The sequence below is a fragment of the Martes martes genome (genome assembly GCF_963455335.1).
Source record: "Martes martes genome assembly, chromosome: X".
In the NCBI taxonomy this organism is placed as follows: Eukaryota; Metazoa; Chordata; class Mammalia; order Carnivora; family Mustelidae; genus Martes; species Martes martes.
Genome location: NC_137897.1, coordinates 21,831,896 through 21,845,810, shown reverse-complemented (window position 1 = coordinate 21,845,810; position 13,915 = coordinate 21,831,896). Strand labels below are relative to the sequence as shown.

At 42.2% G+C, this 13,915-nt stretch overlaps 1 protein-coding gene across 1 annotated transcript; it reads right to left on the bottom strand.

Moving 5' to 3' along the window:
• Positions 1-10,170: 10,170 nt before the first annotated feature.
• LOC308359933 (melanoma-associated antigen B10-like) lies at positions 10,171-11,220 on the bottom strand (the record flags this gene model as incomplete). The annotated part of the gene is made up of 2 exons (XM_080831265.1): positions 10,171-11,046; positions 11,146-11,220. The coding sequence occupies 2 exons, from the start codon at positions 11,218-11,220 to the stop codon at positions 10,171-10,173; spliced, it is 951 nt and encodes a 316-aa protein (XP_080687391.1).
• Positions 11,221-13,915: the final 2,695 nt, after the last annotated feature.

The following is a 13,915-nucleotide window of genomic DNA, read 5'->3' as shown; positions in this document are numbered from 1 at the left end:
TGGAATATATTCTCCCTCAGAGCCTTTAGGGGGAACCAAGTCTTCTGACAGTTTGATTTCAGACTCTGCCCTCCATAACCATGAGGAAATAAATGTATTTTCTCTTCAAGCCACCCAGTTTGTGTTTATTACAGTTGCCCTAGGAAAATATTACACAACTGCATTTCTAAAGTAGGGAAGATATCTGAACAAAAATATATCAAGGAAGATATAGAGATGGCAAACAAGCATATGAAAGGATGCACAGCATAATTTGGCATTAAGGAAATGCCAGGTAAAAGAGCAATTAGTTATAAGTACACACCTATTAGAAAGGCCCAAATATCAATTACTAGCAAGGATGCAATTAGATCTCTCATATATTGATGTTGAAAATGGAAAATGGCGGCGGGGGGTGCCTGGGTGGCTCAGTCTTTAAGCATCTATGTTCTGCTCAGGTCATGATCCCAGGGTCCTGGGATCGAGTCCTGCACCAGGCTCCCTGCTCTGTGGGAAGCCTGCCTCTCCCTCTCCTACTCCCCTTGCTTGTATTTCCTCTCTTGCTGTCTCTTTCTCTCTGTCAGTTAAATAAATAAATAAAATCTTTTGAAAAAATGGAAAATAGTGCAGTGGTTTTGGAAACAGTTTCGTTTTTATTATAAAGATAACATAGTCTTGGGGCTCCTCGGTGGCGTAGTCAGCTAAGCATCAGATTCTTGGTTTCCACTCAGGTTGTCATCTCGAGGTCCTAAAATCAAGCACTGGGTTGGGCTCCTGCGCTTAGCATGGATTCTGCTTGAGATTCTCTCTCCCTCTCCCTTCTACCCCTCCTGCTCATATACACACGCAAACTCTCCCTCTAAAATAAATATTTTTAAAAAGGTAAACATAGTTTTATTATATGATCCAGAAATTGCCCTCCTAGATGTTTCTCCAACTGATTTGAAAAACATCTCAGCATGCACATAAATGCTTACAACAGCATTATTCATAATCACCAAAAAGCAAGCTGCCTTTGATAGGTGAGTGAGGAAATAATCTATTTCACATACACACAGTAGAATACTATTCAGCAACAAAAAGTAATGTTATCAATTAATGAGATAACATGGATGAATCTTAAATGCATGTTGCTAAGCAAAAGCAGCCAGTCCACAAATGTTACATAATGTTTGATTCCATTTATATGACATTATGGAATAGATACAACTAAAGAGACAAAAAACATATCAGTAGTTCCTAGGGTTTTGTTTGCGGGGGGCAGGGGAGTGGTTGAAAAATTGACACACGGGATTTTTTAGGATGGTGAGGCTATCTTGTATGATATTCTAATGATGGATGTGTGACACCATGCATTTTTCAAATCTCATAGAATGTTAGAGCACAAAGAGTTAATCTTAATGTATGCAAATAAGAGCCAGTTCAGAGATCTAGGTATTACAGGATGAATGCAGACTGTGACCAAATAATTCTAGTAGTATTACAAATGTGTGAAGTAATATCAATGAAGAGGATTGGGGAAGAGAGGTGCTCACATAAATAACTTTGAAAATGAGTGGATGATGTATGATGAAGAAAAAATAACTGTATACAGATACTATATTCCAGTTAGCAAAATTGTTTCTCAGAAGGGTTAATATGGGTTAATAATCTGAAATCAATAAACCTGTATGCTGTGATTGAATAAATAAGTATATGAATGGTGGGTAGTTGGAGCCAATTTTCTCACAGAGGTAAGCAAAAGGGGAGCATAGAATGAATTGCGAGATACTAGATTAGAGTTTGGAGATATCAGTATAACTCATGTTTAGCTTAATATAGGTACAGATGGACAAATATAGAAATAATTATAGATATATATGCATACATGGGCTAGTATACAGACATTTTACAAACTCTATCTTCTCAGAAGGCTTAGAAGCATAAAATTCTAGTAGTAATGGAATAATTTGAGCAGGAAAATAAATAAAGTAATACTGGCTTCTAACCCAAGTATAAAATAAATAGCCATGAATCCATGCTTTTATAAATAGGTGGCTTAATGAATAAATAAATCTGGGATAATAGACAAATTGTATGTATAGACTAATTCCAAAAAAATTCATGTAGCTAATCTACCCTCAAGGAGATGGAACTCCCCACTCTTTGAGTGTAGGCTGAGCACGATGACTTTTTTTTTCCCAAGGAGTACTGTATTGAAAGGAAGGGGAAAGGGTAGCTTTACAGTAGAGAAACTTTACAAATACTACCTGGGTAGCTGATCAAGGTGATATCATCAGTTAAGTCATGTTTATGGTATGTGCCCTCGATAGAATGTAATGAAAATAGTACCTTACTACCGAGGCCTTCCTTCCAAGAAGTCATAGTGCCAGTCTAATCTTGAGAAAAACATCAAACACATCCCAGTTGAGGGACAGTACAAAATACCTTCCCAAAACAGTCAAGGTCATAAAAAATAAGGAAAGTGACAATCTGTCACCACCTAAAGGAGCCTAGGAGAAATGATGACTAAATACAATGTGATATCATGGATGGGATCTTGGGTCAGAAAAAAGATATTAGGGAAAAAATAAAGGAAATCTGTATGAAGTATGGACTTTAGTTAATAATAATGTATAGATATTGGTTCATTAGTTGTTACAAATGTATCATATTAATATAAGATACTAAGAATAAGGGAGAGTGAGTGCTAGGCATAAAGGAACTCTGTACCATCTTTGCAACTTTTCTATAAATATAAAATTAATTTATAAGTTTATTTAAAAATAAATTATTTTAAAGAAATACAAATATGGCAATTTGTGGTATACTTACCTAGTGTCCACCAATGTTCAAGTGTCTCATTCAGCCACCCTTCCTGGAGCCTACCAGTACTGACAGCAGGGGTTGGGCTCTGTGGAGATCCCTCTGTTCTGCTGTGGGTGGTTTCTTTAGACTTCATTTGGAGTTCTTGTGTTTACTTCTGTTAGAGCCTGGGCTTCCTCCCTCTGCTGGCCTGAGGTCAATACTCTGGTCTAAAACTCTCAGCAGCCAGAAACACACAGGGAGAATTTAGAGGTGCTAAATCAGGTTGTACCTGCCTGGGTCTACCAGGGCTGGAAGCAGAGTTGGTACTCTGTGGGATACCCTTCAAATCTGGGGTGGGTGGTCCCCTCAAACATCACTTAAGGTCTTTACCTTACCTCATGGCAGGGCCTGGGCTCCTCCTCCATTGGCTGACCTGACTTCTCTGCACTCATAACAAAGCCTTCACTACTCTGAGACCAGAGGCAGAGGTAAAGGGAAGCCAATTCCTGAGACCCCTGCATAGAGCCTGCCAGGGCTGACAGTAAGGATGGGGCTCTAAGCTGGTTCCTCTCTTTTGCAGGAGAAAATATCCTCAGTCCTCACTCAGATTTCCAAACTTGACTCCTAGACTCCTAACTTGACTCCAGGGACTCCCTTTTCTGCTGAACCAAGTAGGCTAGCTTTAGATCAAAGCCAAATCCACCCCCACCCCCCGCCTATATGTCCTTCCCCCACCCCAATCTCAGGAGGGTGCAGTGAAGCAGTGCTTGTGCTTAACAGCTACAACCAGTGTTCCCAATGCAGACAGCAGAGGCAAGGCTCTGTGTGGGCAATCTGTTTTCTGATGGGCATTTCCTCCAGACTTTCCTCCTGCTTCTCACCTTTACTTCTGTTTGATCCTTCTCTCTGCTAGCTTGAGATTGATACGCTGGTCCAATAACATCAGTTTTCATTGAAAGGTAGTAATATTTACTACGGAAATGAAAATGTTGAAAATAGCCAATACAGAATTGTATTTTTTTTAATTCAGTCAAGCCAGAGTTATTATAATAATAAAGAGCTTTAAGCACTACATAGCACCATCACCTCCAGTCAATTTAACAAGGACCAGCACTATTTGCAGTGATTCTCTCCATCCCTTCTATAAAACATTTACACACCTGGGTTCAGCTCTCTGCCCGCAGAACGTATACGGTGGCAACATAAACCAGCAGACAGAGCCATAGGACATTCTTGCTCTGCAGGAAACAGGGGAGGCAGTCTAAGTTGACTTAGCATCTAAATCATTTTTTAATGGTCTAGCCTTGACTTCAGTGCTGGAAGGGTGCTGTACACAGGAGAAGAAATAACCTTCTCCATCAGGCATCAAGACAGCTCTTGGCCCTGTTATACTGGAGAGGATGCACAGAACCATGAAAGTAGTGAAGAGATACAGGCTTCCCAAAATTCATTAATATTATCACTGGGTGATGCATGGGAACTAACTATATTCTGACTGAGAGCGGGCAGGAGGGATTCTAAGGCACAGAGGGGTATCAAGTATGCCTCTGGTTCTTTCATCCTAAAGATCCACCCACTCAGATAGCTGTGCAACCTTAGGCTGGTAATAAAGATACATAGATATTCCAAGCCTTTTCCTGGAAGTTGTCCAGGACCCTCCAAGATTCCACATGCTTTCTCCTTCTGGTCCCCTTTCCATTATACACTGAGCTGTAAATTCAAAACCCAGACTGCCAGCCTGCCCTAGGCTGTCTGGGTTTTGTTTAGTATGTGGTCTCTCTCAGGGGCTCTAGAAATTTCTTTACCCTTCAGACCTCCTGATACTCCTCACTAGCTGACGACATCCTGTCTAGACTCTTTTCTGAGGCCTAGTCATTCTGACCAAATCCTTGCTTCTTATAGTAAGTGGAAAAAATTTCATAGACAGAATTTTAAAACACTTACTCACAGATACCCCAGTACTCAAGATACCTGGCAAAAAATTGTGCTTACTATTATTAAAGAGTTATTTTTTGAAGTATATAATTAGAAAACATGGAAATTCCAAATAAAATAATGGTGAGGACTTATTTTGACACAAAAGATTGATCAGCATTTAAAATTGATTAGAATGCCTGTGAGAGTTTAGGATATTTATGTACATTAATCTGTGAGAATATAAAATAGTACAGCATTATTGAAACAGAATATTAACAAACTCATAATTTATAGTCATCACACTACTTCCACTTTAACCCAATGTTCACTTCTCTATCTTTCCTATAAGAGAACATCCATATTTGTCCAATATTTTATATTTAATAATGTTGATATCAGTTTTATTAGTTATAGCAACAAATGAAAAACAACTTATGTGTCCATCAGGAGGAGACTGATTAAATTAATTGTGGCACATCTGCACATTAGAATTTTGGGGCCTAGTTAAGAGTCAGGTGGATCTCTATGTGCTCTCACAGAAAGATCCTGCATTCATTTTATTAGGGACATGGGCAAGAGAAAAAACAATATGTGTACCATTATCCACGTACATTAAAAAATCCTCAAATTGTTTTTTTCTAGTATGTCTATGTAAGAAAAAGCCCAGACTATATTTTAAAATAATATATACAAAATTTTAAAATTGTGGTTACTTCTGGGGAGTGCTGAATTTTGGAAGATGTAGTAAGGAAAGGGCTTTCTGATTTATCCATATTTTTAGAATTTCTTTAGCACCAAGAATATGTGCACTGCATGGAGCACTGGGTGTGGTGCATAAACAACGAATCTTGGAACACTGAAAAAATAAAATAAAATTTAAAAAACTAAATAAATTCTGTTAAACTAAAAAAAGAATATGTGCACTATTTTGTAGTTAGTATATTTAAGAAAGGCTAACAATAGAAAAAGTAGCTGCGTGATATTCAGATGAAGTAACCACTATCTAATGTAATGGAAGAAGCTTGAAATCTGAATGACTTAACTCTACAAAAGTTTACTTCTCATACACATAAGGCCTGATGGGCTGACAGGATCTTTCCTGTCTGGTGACCCAAGGATAGAGTCTGCTTACACAGCATGGATCAACCTCTCAACACAGGATCTCCTTGATTCTGCTGTATGGGACAGAAAGCATAAAAGTGGCATACTGACTCTCAAATGCCTTGGTCTGCAAATGACAACCATTGTTTCTGTTCATATTTCAGTGGCAAGGGTAGTCACAAAACCTTTTTCTAATACAAATACAGTTGACAATATAGTGTACCCATGAGCCCATGAAGGGGAGAAAGACACGATGTGGAAGACACTTAGAGTCTCTCTATAAACAGTTACAGAGTAGGTCATCAGTAGAGTACAACACTTAGAATTTGTATGACAAAAGGCTTCTTCATTCTTGGAGAAGTTTCCAAGAAGGCCAAAATTGCCTAGCAACACTCCAAATCTTTCAAAGTGCCTACTATGTGACAGGTGTTCAAATACAGAATCACAGCATTTTTCTAAAGGACACTGGAAATCTCAGCAGGGATGCATCATCCTTCTTCACTCTATATAGCACCTTCCTGCCCTGACCTTTTCAATAACCTCTACAGTCCCAATCCTGTAAGAATTTTCTTCTTCCATTTGCTCCATGGTCATATCATAACTTGAGTTTCTGCTATACACCACTTGATGAACGTGACTGAACACTTGTACAGGTGTCTTTGGGCACACTGAAAACCAGGATTTTCCCCTGCAGCACATACAGGCAAAAATCAATAAAATGATGGCCAGTTAGTTTTTCTTTTCTTGTCAAAGCTGGCATGTCTCCCGGGAGACATTTTCCACCTTGGTGGTAGACTGAGTAATTGCTCCATGAAGATACCCATACCCTTATCTCTGAAACCTGTGAATTTGTTGTTATACTTTGTAGATGTAGTGAGGTTATGAAAACGACTTTAAAATAAGGAGATTACACTGCATTATCAGAGTGGGCCCAATCGAATGACATGAGCCCTTATAAACAGAGAACTTTCTCTGACTGGATACAGAAGACATGCAGCAGAGTTGGGGAGGGGCAGTTAGAGAGATTCCAAAGGTGAGAAGGATGCAATATTTTATTGCTGACTCGAAGTAGATGGGCTCAGGACTCGAGGCCTAGAAAAACTCTGTCAGCTTTGGCTGACAGTCAGAAAAAAATAAAAATAAAAACAAAATACAAGGCCTCAGTATTATTTCCACAAAGAACTGCACCTGCCAACAACCTGCATGATCTTGGAAGAAGATTCTTCCCAGAACTCACGAGGAGAGGCCTACCAGCTGAAAGCTTGACTCTGGGCTGCAAAAATCCGAGCACAGAAACTAGCAAACCCATCCCAGCCTTTACACGCACAGAAATGTGGATAATACCTACCGAGATAATAAACGTGCTGTTGTAAAGCAGCAAATTTGTGGTGATTTGTTACAGCAGCCATAGAAAACTACTCTAAATTCCTGAAAAACTACAGGGTCTGTTAGAATCCGTCATCTGCCGATGGTTGCTACACAGTGATTTCCCGTCCTTCCTCATCTACAGTGTAGGAGGGAGGCTTTGGTTTTTGACCACTCAGTGAAGCTTACAGTTCAGTGTGTGAATTCAGTGGCCAGTCTCAAATAATTCATTAGCTTTAATTTTCCTTTATTTATATTTTATCTTCTTCTTAATATCTCCTCTCTAACTTCATGAATATATTTTTGCTCCAAGATATTATAGCCACTATATTCTGTGTCAAATTAGAGTCTACCTATCAGCAGGCATGGAGCACTGGGTGTGGTGCATAAGCAATGAATTTTGGAACACTGAAAAAAAATTAAATTAGATTTAAAAAAAAAAACAGACTTCTGTGAATGTGGTGGAGGTATCCAGGGTAGGGGGTAGGGGTAGGGAAGTGTCTAAACCTCACTGTCAGAATTATAGGGGAAGGCAGTTGCTGTGAGAGGAAGAGCCAGGGGGAGAGATGGGAGCTGTAGGGAGTTGGAATGCTCTGAGTCAGGGGAGGCCGAGGGACAGCAGCTGTCTCTTCCACCAGAAGCAGGTCCCTCCAGAGGAGGACACAGAGGAGAGCTGGCCAGCAGGTCAGATCCTAGTTTGGACACAAAGGCCCAGTGGGGAAGTCCCAGTGGAGGGAGCTGTCATGCAGGAAAGTGCCGGGACTGGGGACTCCACACAAGTGCTGAAACCAGGGCAGAGCCAGCTCTCAAGGGACCCTGGGGTGAGCGGCAGGAGGATCCTAGGAAAATGAACCCCATGAACAACCCCCAAACTGTGCTTGATTTCATTTGCACCTTCCTTCTTTAAACCTGCTTTTAGTACTTCGGCCACAGGGTCTTTCTTTCATTGCCTGAGAGCCATCATGGAATAGTGAGAAGAGAAAGTAATTAAGAGACAGAAGGTTGGCTTCAGGCTGCAACAGCGTGGGCTCCAGAGGAATTCAGACCAGGCCTTTATTCTCAGGGTTGTGTTTTCTGAAACATGTGAAGTCATGAAAATTTCTGAGATATGTGTGCCTCAGTTTTCTCATCTGCAAAATGGGCTTAATGTAGTCAGCTTGCTCTCTGGCTCAGTGATACGTTGTGAGGTCAAAAACTTTTGGAATGTAATTTATGTAAGGCACCTGGTACAAGGAATGGCTTTTTGGATTTTTTATAATTACCAGTTATTACTATTAAAATTCTGACATCAAATGCTACCAACCTCCTATCTTGGAATTTTAAAATGTATTTTTATCCTGGATATGTCAGGGAATATACATAGCAATACAAAGCTCTAATACATAGCACACCAAATCAGCCAAGATACTTTCAACCAAATAAAAGTAAGTTACCTGCTAAGGAACATTTTGAGGATTTTTTATTGTGAGCTGGGAAAATCTTCCCCCGCTGGATGCATAGAACGTTCATAGAAAATGTGTCAAGGACTACCTGGTTCACTCTCATCGAAACATCTATCTCTCTTTTTTTTTTTTTTTTGAGTTTACCAATTTACACTCAAGATAACCTAATTTAAATACCCTATTAAAAGAGTGAGCTCTAAAAAAAAAAAAAGTTAAGAGTGAGCTCTGTCTTTAACAGTACAAGTCAAAGATTGCCAGCAAAATGGCTTCTGAGCATCACAGGTTAAGGCGTTATTAATTACCCTTATTTCTCAGAGACTCCCTGGAAACGATCTACATAAAATATCTAGTTTGTGCACTGTGTTCACCTATACTGAGACAAGAGCACAGGGCACCTTTCATTTCTGTCCCATTTCTGGCTAATTCGTGGCCTTAAAAAGTAATTTCTAGAAGTAGTTTTCCATCCCAGGCTTTATTTTTTTTTTAATATTTCATTTGAGAGAGAGAGTGAGGGAGAGAGAGCATGAGTGGAGTGTAGCTGAGCAGAGAGAGAGGGAGAAGTAGTCTTCCCACTGAGCAGGGAACCTGATATGGGGCTCCATCCCAGGCTCCTGGGATCATGACCTGAGCTGCAAAGTCAGAGGGTTAACTGACTGAGCTAAGCATCCCCATCCCAGGCTTTAGCCTCTTAACTCTGGACACAGCTTCTGAGGGTCTGGCCCTTGCCTCACTCCCACAGCAGCTTCATCTGATCCACCACCCAGCTTCAGGTAAAACTGACTCATACCAAAGGACTTGCAGTTTTCCAAGGCCCCAGACCCACTAGCCTCGGGGTGCTTACACTTGACTTCTCACATCTGGATCTTCCCATGTCCTCTCCTTCTTTTCACGTGTCCTTAGGTCTTAGGGTGTATCCCATTCTCTTTCTTACTTGACAGCTGTTTCTATACTCTAAAACTCTATGGGCACAGTGGGTGGGTCTTGTTTATTCTGACACTCCCAGTACTAGCAGGAAGCCTCCCAAAGATGCTGAAGGAATGTCTGAGAAATAAATGAGACAGTGTGCAAGAGGTCTAATTTATTGTACTATAATTAATCCTACATTCTTAAATAATCTATATGTATATGTATACAGGCAATATCATTTAGTTTTAAACAAACTAAAAGTGAAAATAAAATGCAATATTTGGCCATCTTTTACTTTTTTCTCTATTTCTTGACCCCAAGTATTTTACTGCTGAATTCTTTTACATTTCCAAGGGAATGCCTAATCCACTGACATGTTATCATAGTCGAAATCAGTAAATAACATGAGGAATTCCCCAATTTGGTTTACAAAATAATAATCTCTTACTCTTAAATCTCATATATAGCACAAAATTTGAAAATGTCATTCATAACCTTGGATTTTTGAAGCTAATAAACCTTCTATCAAAAGAAAAAACAATTAAAAATTAAGAATGGGAACATAAACATGTTATACAGTCTGTTTTCTCTGCCCCACCCTGACCTTCCACTAACGAGAACATGTATTTTTTTTTTTTTTAACAACAAAATGAAGAATCTGTCTTACATTTTACTAGGGGTGGGAGGAGCTGCTAGCCATGGCCCTGGAATGGGCACTGGCCATGGCCCTGGAGCGTGCATTAGCCCTGGCAGCAATAAGAGCCTTGGCTGCAGCTCTGGCTTGGGCTCGTTCTTCCTCATCCCTCAAAGCCTCTTCATAATAGGATGGGAAGGCAGAGGGGATGGTATCATGGATCTTGGCCAAAAACTCAAGAACTCTCATCTTGCTGGTCTCAGCATGGGCTCTGGGACCCCACAGGAACTCATAGCGTGGAGGATCACTGTTGACCACCTGCCTGTACTCCAGGTAATTTTCTTTCACCAAATCTCTGGTGATGAGCTTCCTGGGATCCCCATAGATGAAGTGCTTCCTCCCAGGATATAACCCCATCATATTCAGCACTTCCCAGACTTGCTCCTCAGTGGCACAGTTGCCCTTTGTGAAGATCACACCCAGAACGGTCATCAACAGACCGGTCTCAGGCACAATACTCTCATTACTCAGCCTCCCATCATAGCTTGGTTCCAGCTTGTTGACGAGCACATAGATGTGCCTATTGGGATCCACCTCCTTCATGTCAAGGCCAAAGACCAACTCTAAGTGCTCAGAGGCTTTCCTGAGGATCACATGGAAGTAATTCCTATAGATCTGAATTACATTTCTAAGCATATCTGCCTTGGTAATGGGCTCTTTGGTTTGATACTTATATAGCAGGTAGTATACCAATATAAACACCTTCTCCCCCAGAGGGCTTCTATGGAAGGGCTCAGTGGCTGTTGGATACTGGAAAGATCTTGGCCTTTCCTGTACTTCGTTGGTGCCTTCATCTGATCTCATGTATGACACAGCTGCAGCAGTAGTGGCGGTGAATGTGGCTGTCCGAGGACCCTGGGGATTGCAAATGATTCAGCTAGTGAGCTCTAAAGGAATGTCTTCCAAATGAGGGGAGGAAGAGGAGTGCAACTGAGCAGGGGCTTGAGCACTTACCAGATCCTGTGAACCTTCTCGGGCCTGGTGACGTCTCTCACGGGCCCGGAGCTTACTCTTCTGACCCCGAGGCATGATGACTTTGTTCAGGTGCAGCAGAGATGTGGACAGGTGAACCAGTGATCTGGAAGAAAGAGGGTAAGATGGTGTGTGCCCATTCACAGGGAGATGCTGTCTTGGTTTTATTAATGACTACCTCTGCAGGTTTTCTTACGTGCACTGCTCAAGGAATTCACAATGTTCATTTTCTCTTCTCAGCTTGTTTCCTGAGAACCTTGTGAAAGTAACTAGAGTTCACCTTAAACTGCTACCTGCCTGATCTGACTAGGGCTTTCTAGGGTGACAGCAAGGCCTAGAATATCCAGGTTCTATGGAGGCCCCTCTGTTTGGGGTAGGTGTGTTTCTCTCATTTCACTTTCAGGGCTATCATTTTGGCTTCTGGCCGCTTCTGGTTTCCCTTTATTGCTTTCATGCTGACCTCATTTCAATACTTCATCTCCCTTTGATTCCAGAGGAGAAATTGAGGGAGACTTCAACTGACCATATCTTCTCAAGGATGACAATAAGGGAAGAGCTCAGAAGGACTCTCTCCATCCTGGGGTAATTAGGGTCCTTACCGTTCACTCAGGGTCCTCACCTCATCTTCTGGTAGGGCTTGGTACTCTTCCCTCTCCTGGTGTGAGACCACATTTTAAGACAAGGCCCTTATATTTTTAAAAATTACTGGAATAAGTCAAGCAGAGTCAAGTATCATATGGCTTCACTTATTTGTGGAGCATAGCAAATAATATGGAGGACAAGGGTAGATGGAGAGAAGGGAGTTGAGGGAAATTGGAAGGGGAGGTGAACCATGAGAGACTATGGACTCTGAAAAACAACCTGAGGGTTTTGAAGGGGTGGGGGGTGGGAGGTTGGGGGAACCAGGTGGTGGGTATTAGGGAGGGCACGGATTGCATGGAGCACTGGGTATGGTGAAAAAACAATGAATACTGTTACGCTGAAAATAAATAAAAAATTTAAAAAAAATAAAATAAAACCCTGTGCTCATCAAAAAAAAAAAATTACTGAAGAGGGGGCACCTGGATGGCTCAGTGGGTTAAAGCCTCTGCCTTCGGCTCAGGTCATGATCCCAGGGTCCTGGGATTGGGCCACGCATCGGGCTCTCTGCTGGGCGGGGAGCCTGCTTCCTCCTCTCTCTCTCTGCCTGCCTCTCTGCCTACTTGTGATCTCTGTCTGTCAAATAAATAAATAAAATCTTTAAAAAAAATTACTGAAGAGGTCATTAGGGAGCCCTTAGTCTGACATATCTGCCTGATACCTTCAGGGCTTATAGCATGGTTGGCACTCTGTGCAGACCTGCTTTGATATGAAGTCAGTGGTTTTCTCAGAATTCAGTCAAGGTCTTTCTCATTACTCTTGTTAGAACCTGTAAACTCTTTCTCCTTTTCTGATGCTGATGCTCCAGTCCAATGCCCTCACCTCTCTAAGTTCTCACAAGGAGAATTCAATGGATGCCTCATCAGACAATTCCTGCCCAGGGCCTGTCAGAAATCTGTGTGACCCCTTACCTTTTGAGGTACAGGGGGTCCCCTCAAACTTTACTCACAGTTTTTGCACTACCTCCTGGCAGGACCTAGAACCTGAAACCTGAAAACCTAAAGCAGCCCTTCTCACATGAAGCCATTCACTTTGAAATGCCAGATTTTGTAATTCAGGATGCTTTGCATCCAACCACTCTCACCTTGGCCCTCCCTAGGCTGAGAACAGTATCAGGACTCTGAAAACCCATCTTTTTTGGAGTGGGAGGTCACTCGGACCTCACTCAGTGTCCTCACCTTTACTTATGTTAGGACCTCAGACTCTTCTATTCACTGAACCGAGGCCAGAAACCCCACCTCAATGCCATCTCCTCTTTGAATCTACAAAGGAAGAATTTAGAAGGTACTATAGCAGATGTTCCTTGCCCCAGACTCACTATTGTTGATGGCAGGGCCCGACTGTGCAGCCAACTCTTACTGGATAGCGGGTATCCTCATATCTCATGAAGGGCCTTATCCTACCTCCTGACAGAGCCTGGGTCTTCTCCCTCTAACTTACACAGTCCCCTTCGCACCAATTCTTTCATTTCCCTGAGACCAGAGGCAGAATTCTGGGTGTCTTATATCCAGCCACTCCCACCGGGGTCTCCCAGGCCTGACTGGAGGGGCCCGGGTTCTGAGTAGCCTTTCTCATCTGTTGTAGGTGGTTCCACCAGAACTTAGGGTCCTCAACTTAGCTCCTGGAAGGCCCAGTGCTAACCCCTGATCTGATACCATCCACTCCCTGTCCAGAAAGGGAGAATTTAAGGGCACTACGTCAGGTAATCCTTATCCAGGGTCTTCCGGGATTCTGCCAGCCGCCTCCCGGCGCCCTCCCCACTTTCTGGTGTGCACGGCCACGCGCACATTCCCCAGGCACGGCGTGGGGAATGGGGGGGTGTGTGCCCTCAAGTCTCATTCAGGGTGTTTACCCTAATTCCAGATGGACTGGAACTCTTCCCGAGAGTTCTCCTGCTCGCCTGATACCACCATCCGGACGGAACAATACTTTCACTTCTCTGAGAAGCCACAGACGGAAGTTGGGGGGAATCTACTTCCGGTTATTCCCATAGGGGCTGAGGGCAGGGGTGTGGCCTTTGGAGGTGAGGGGTGGAGTCTGTTTTGTGGGGGTGGAAGACTCTGGCGAAACTTACTTAGAGGTCTTTCGTTGTCTCCTGGGAGGTCTGGGACTT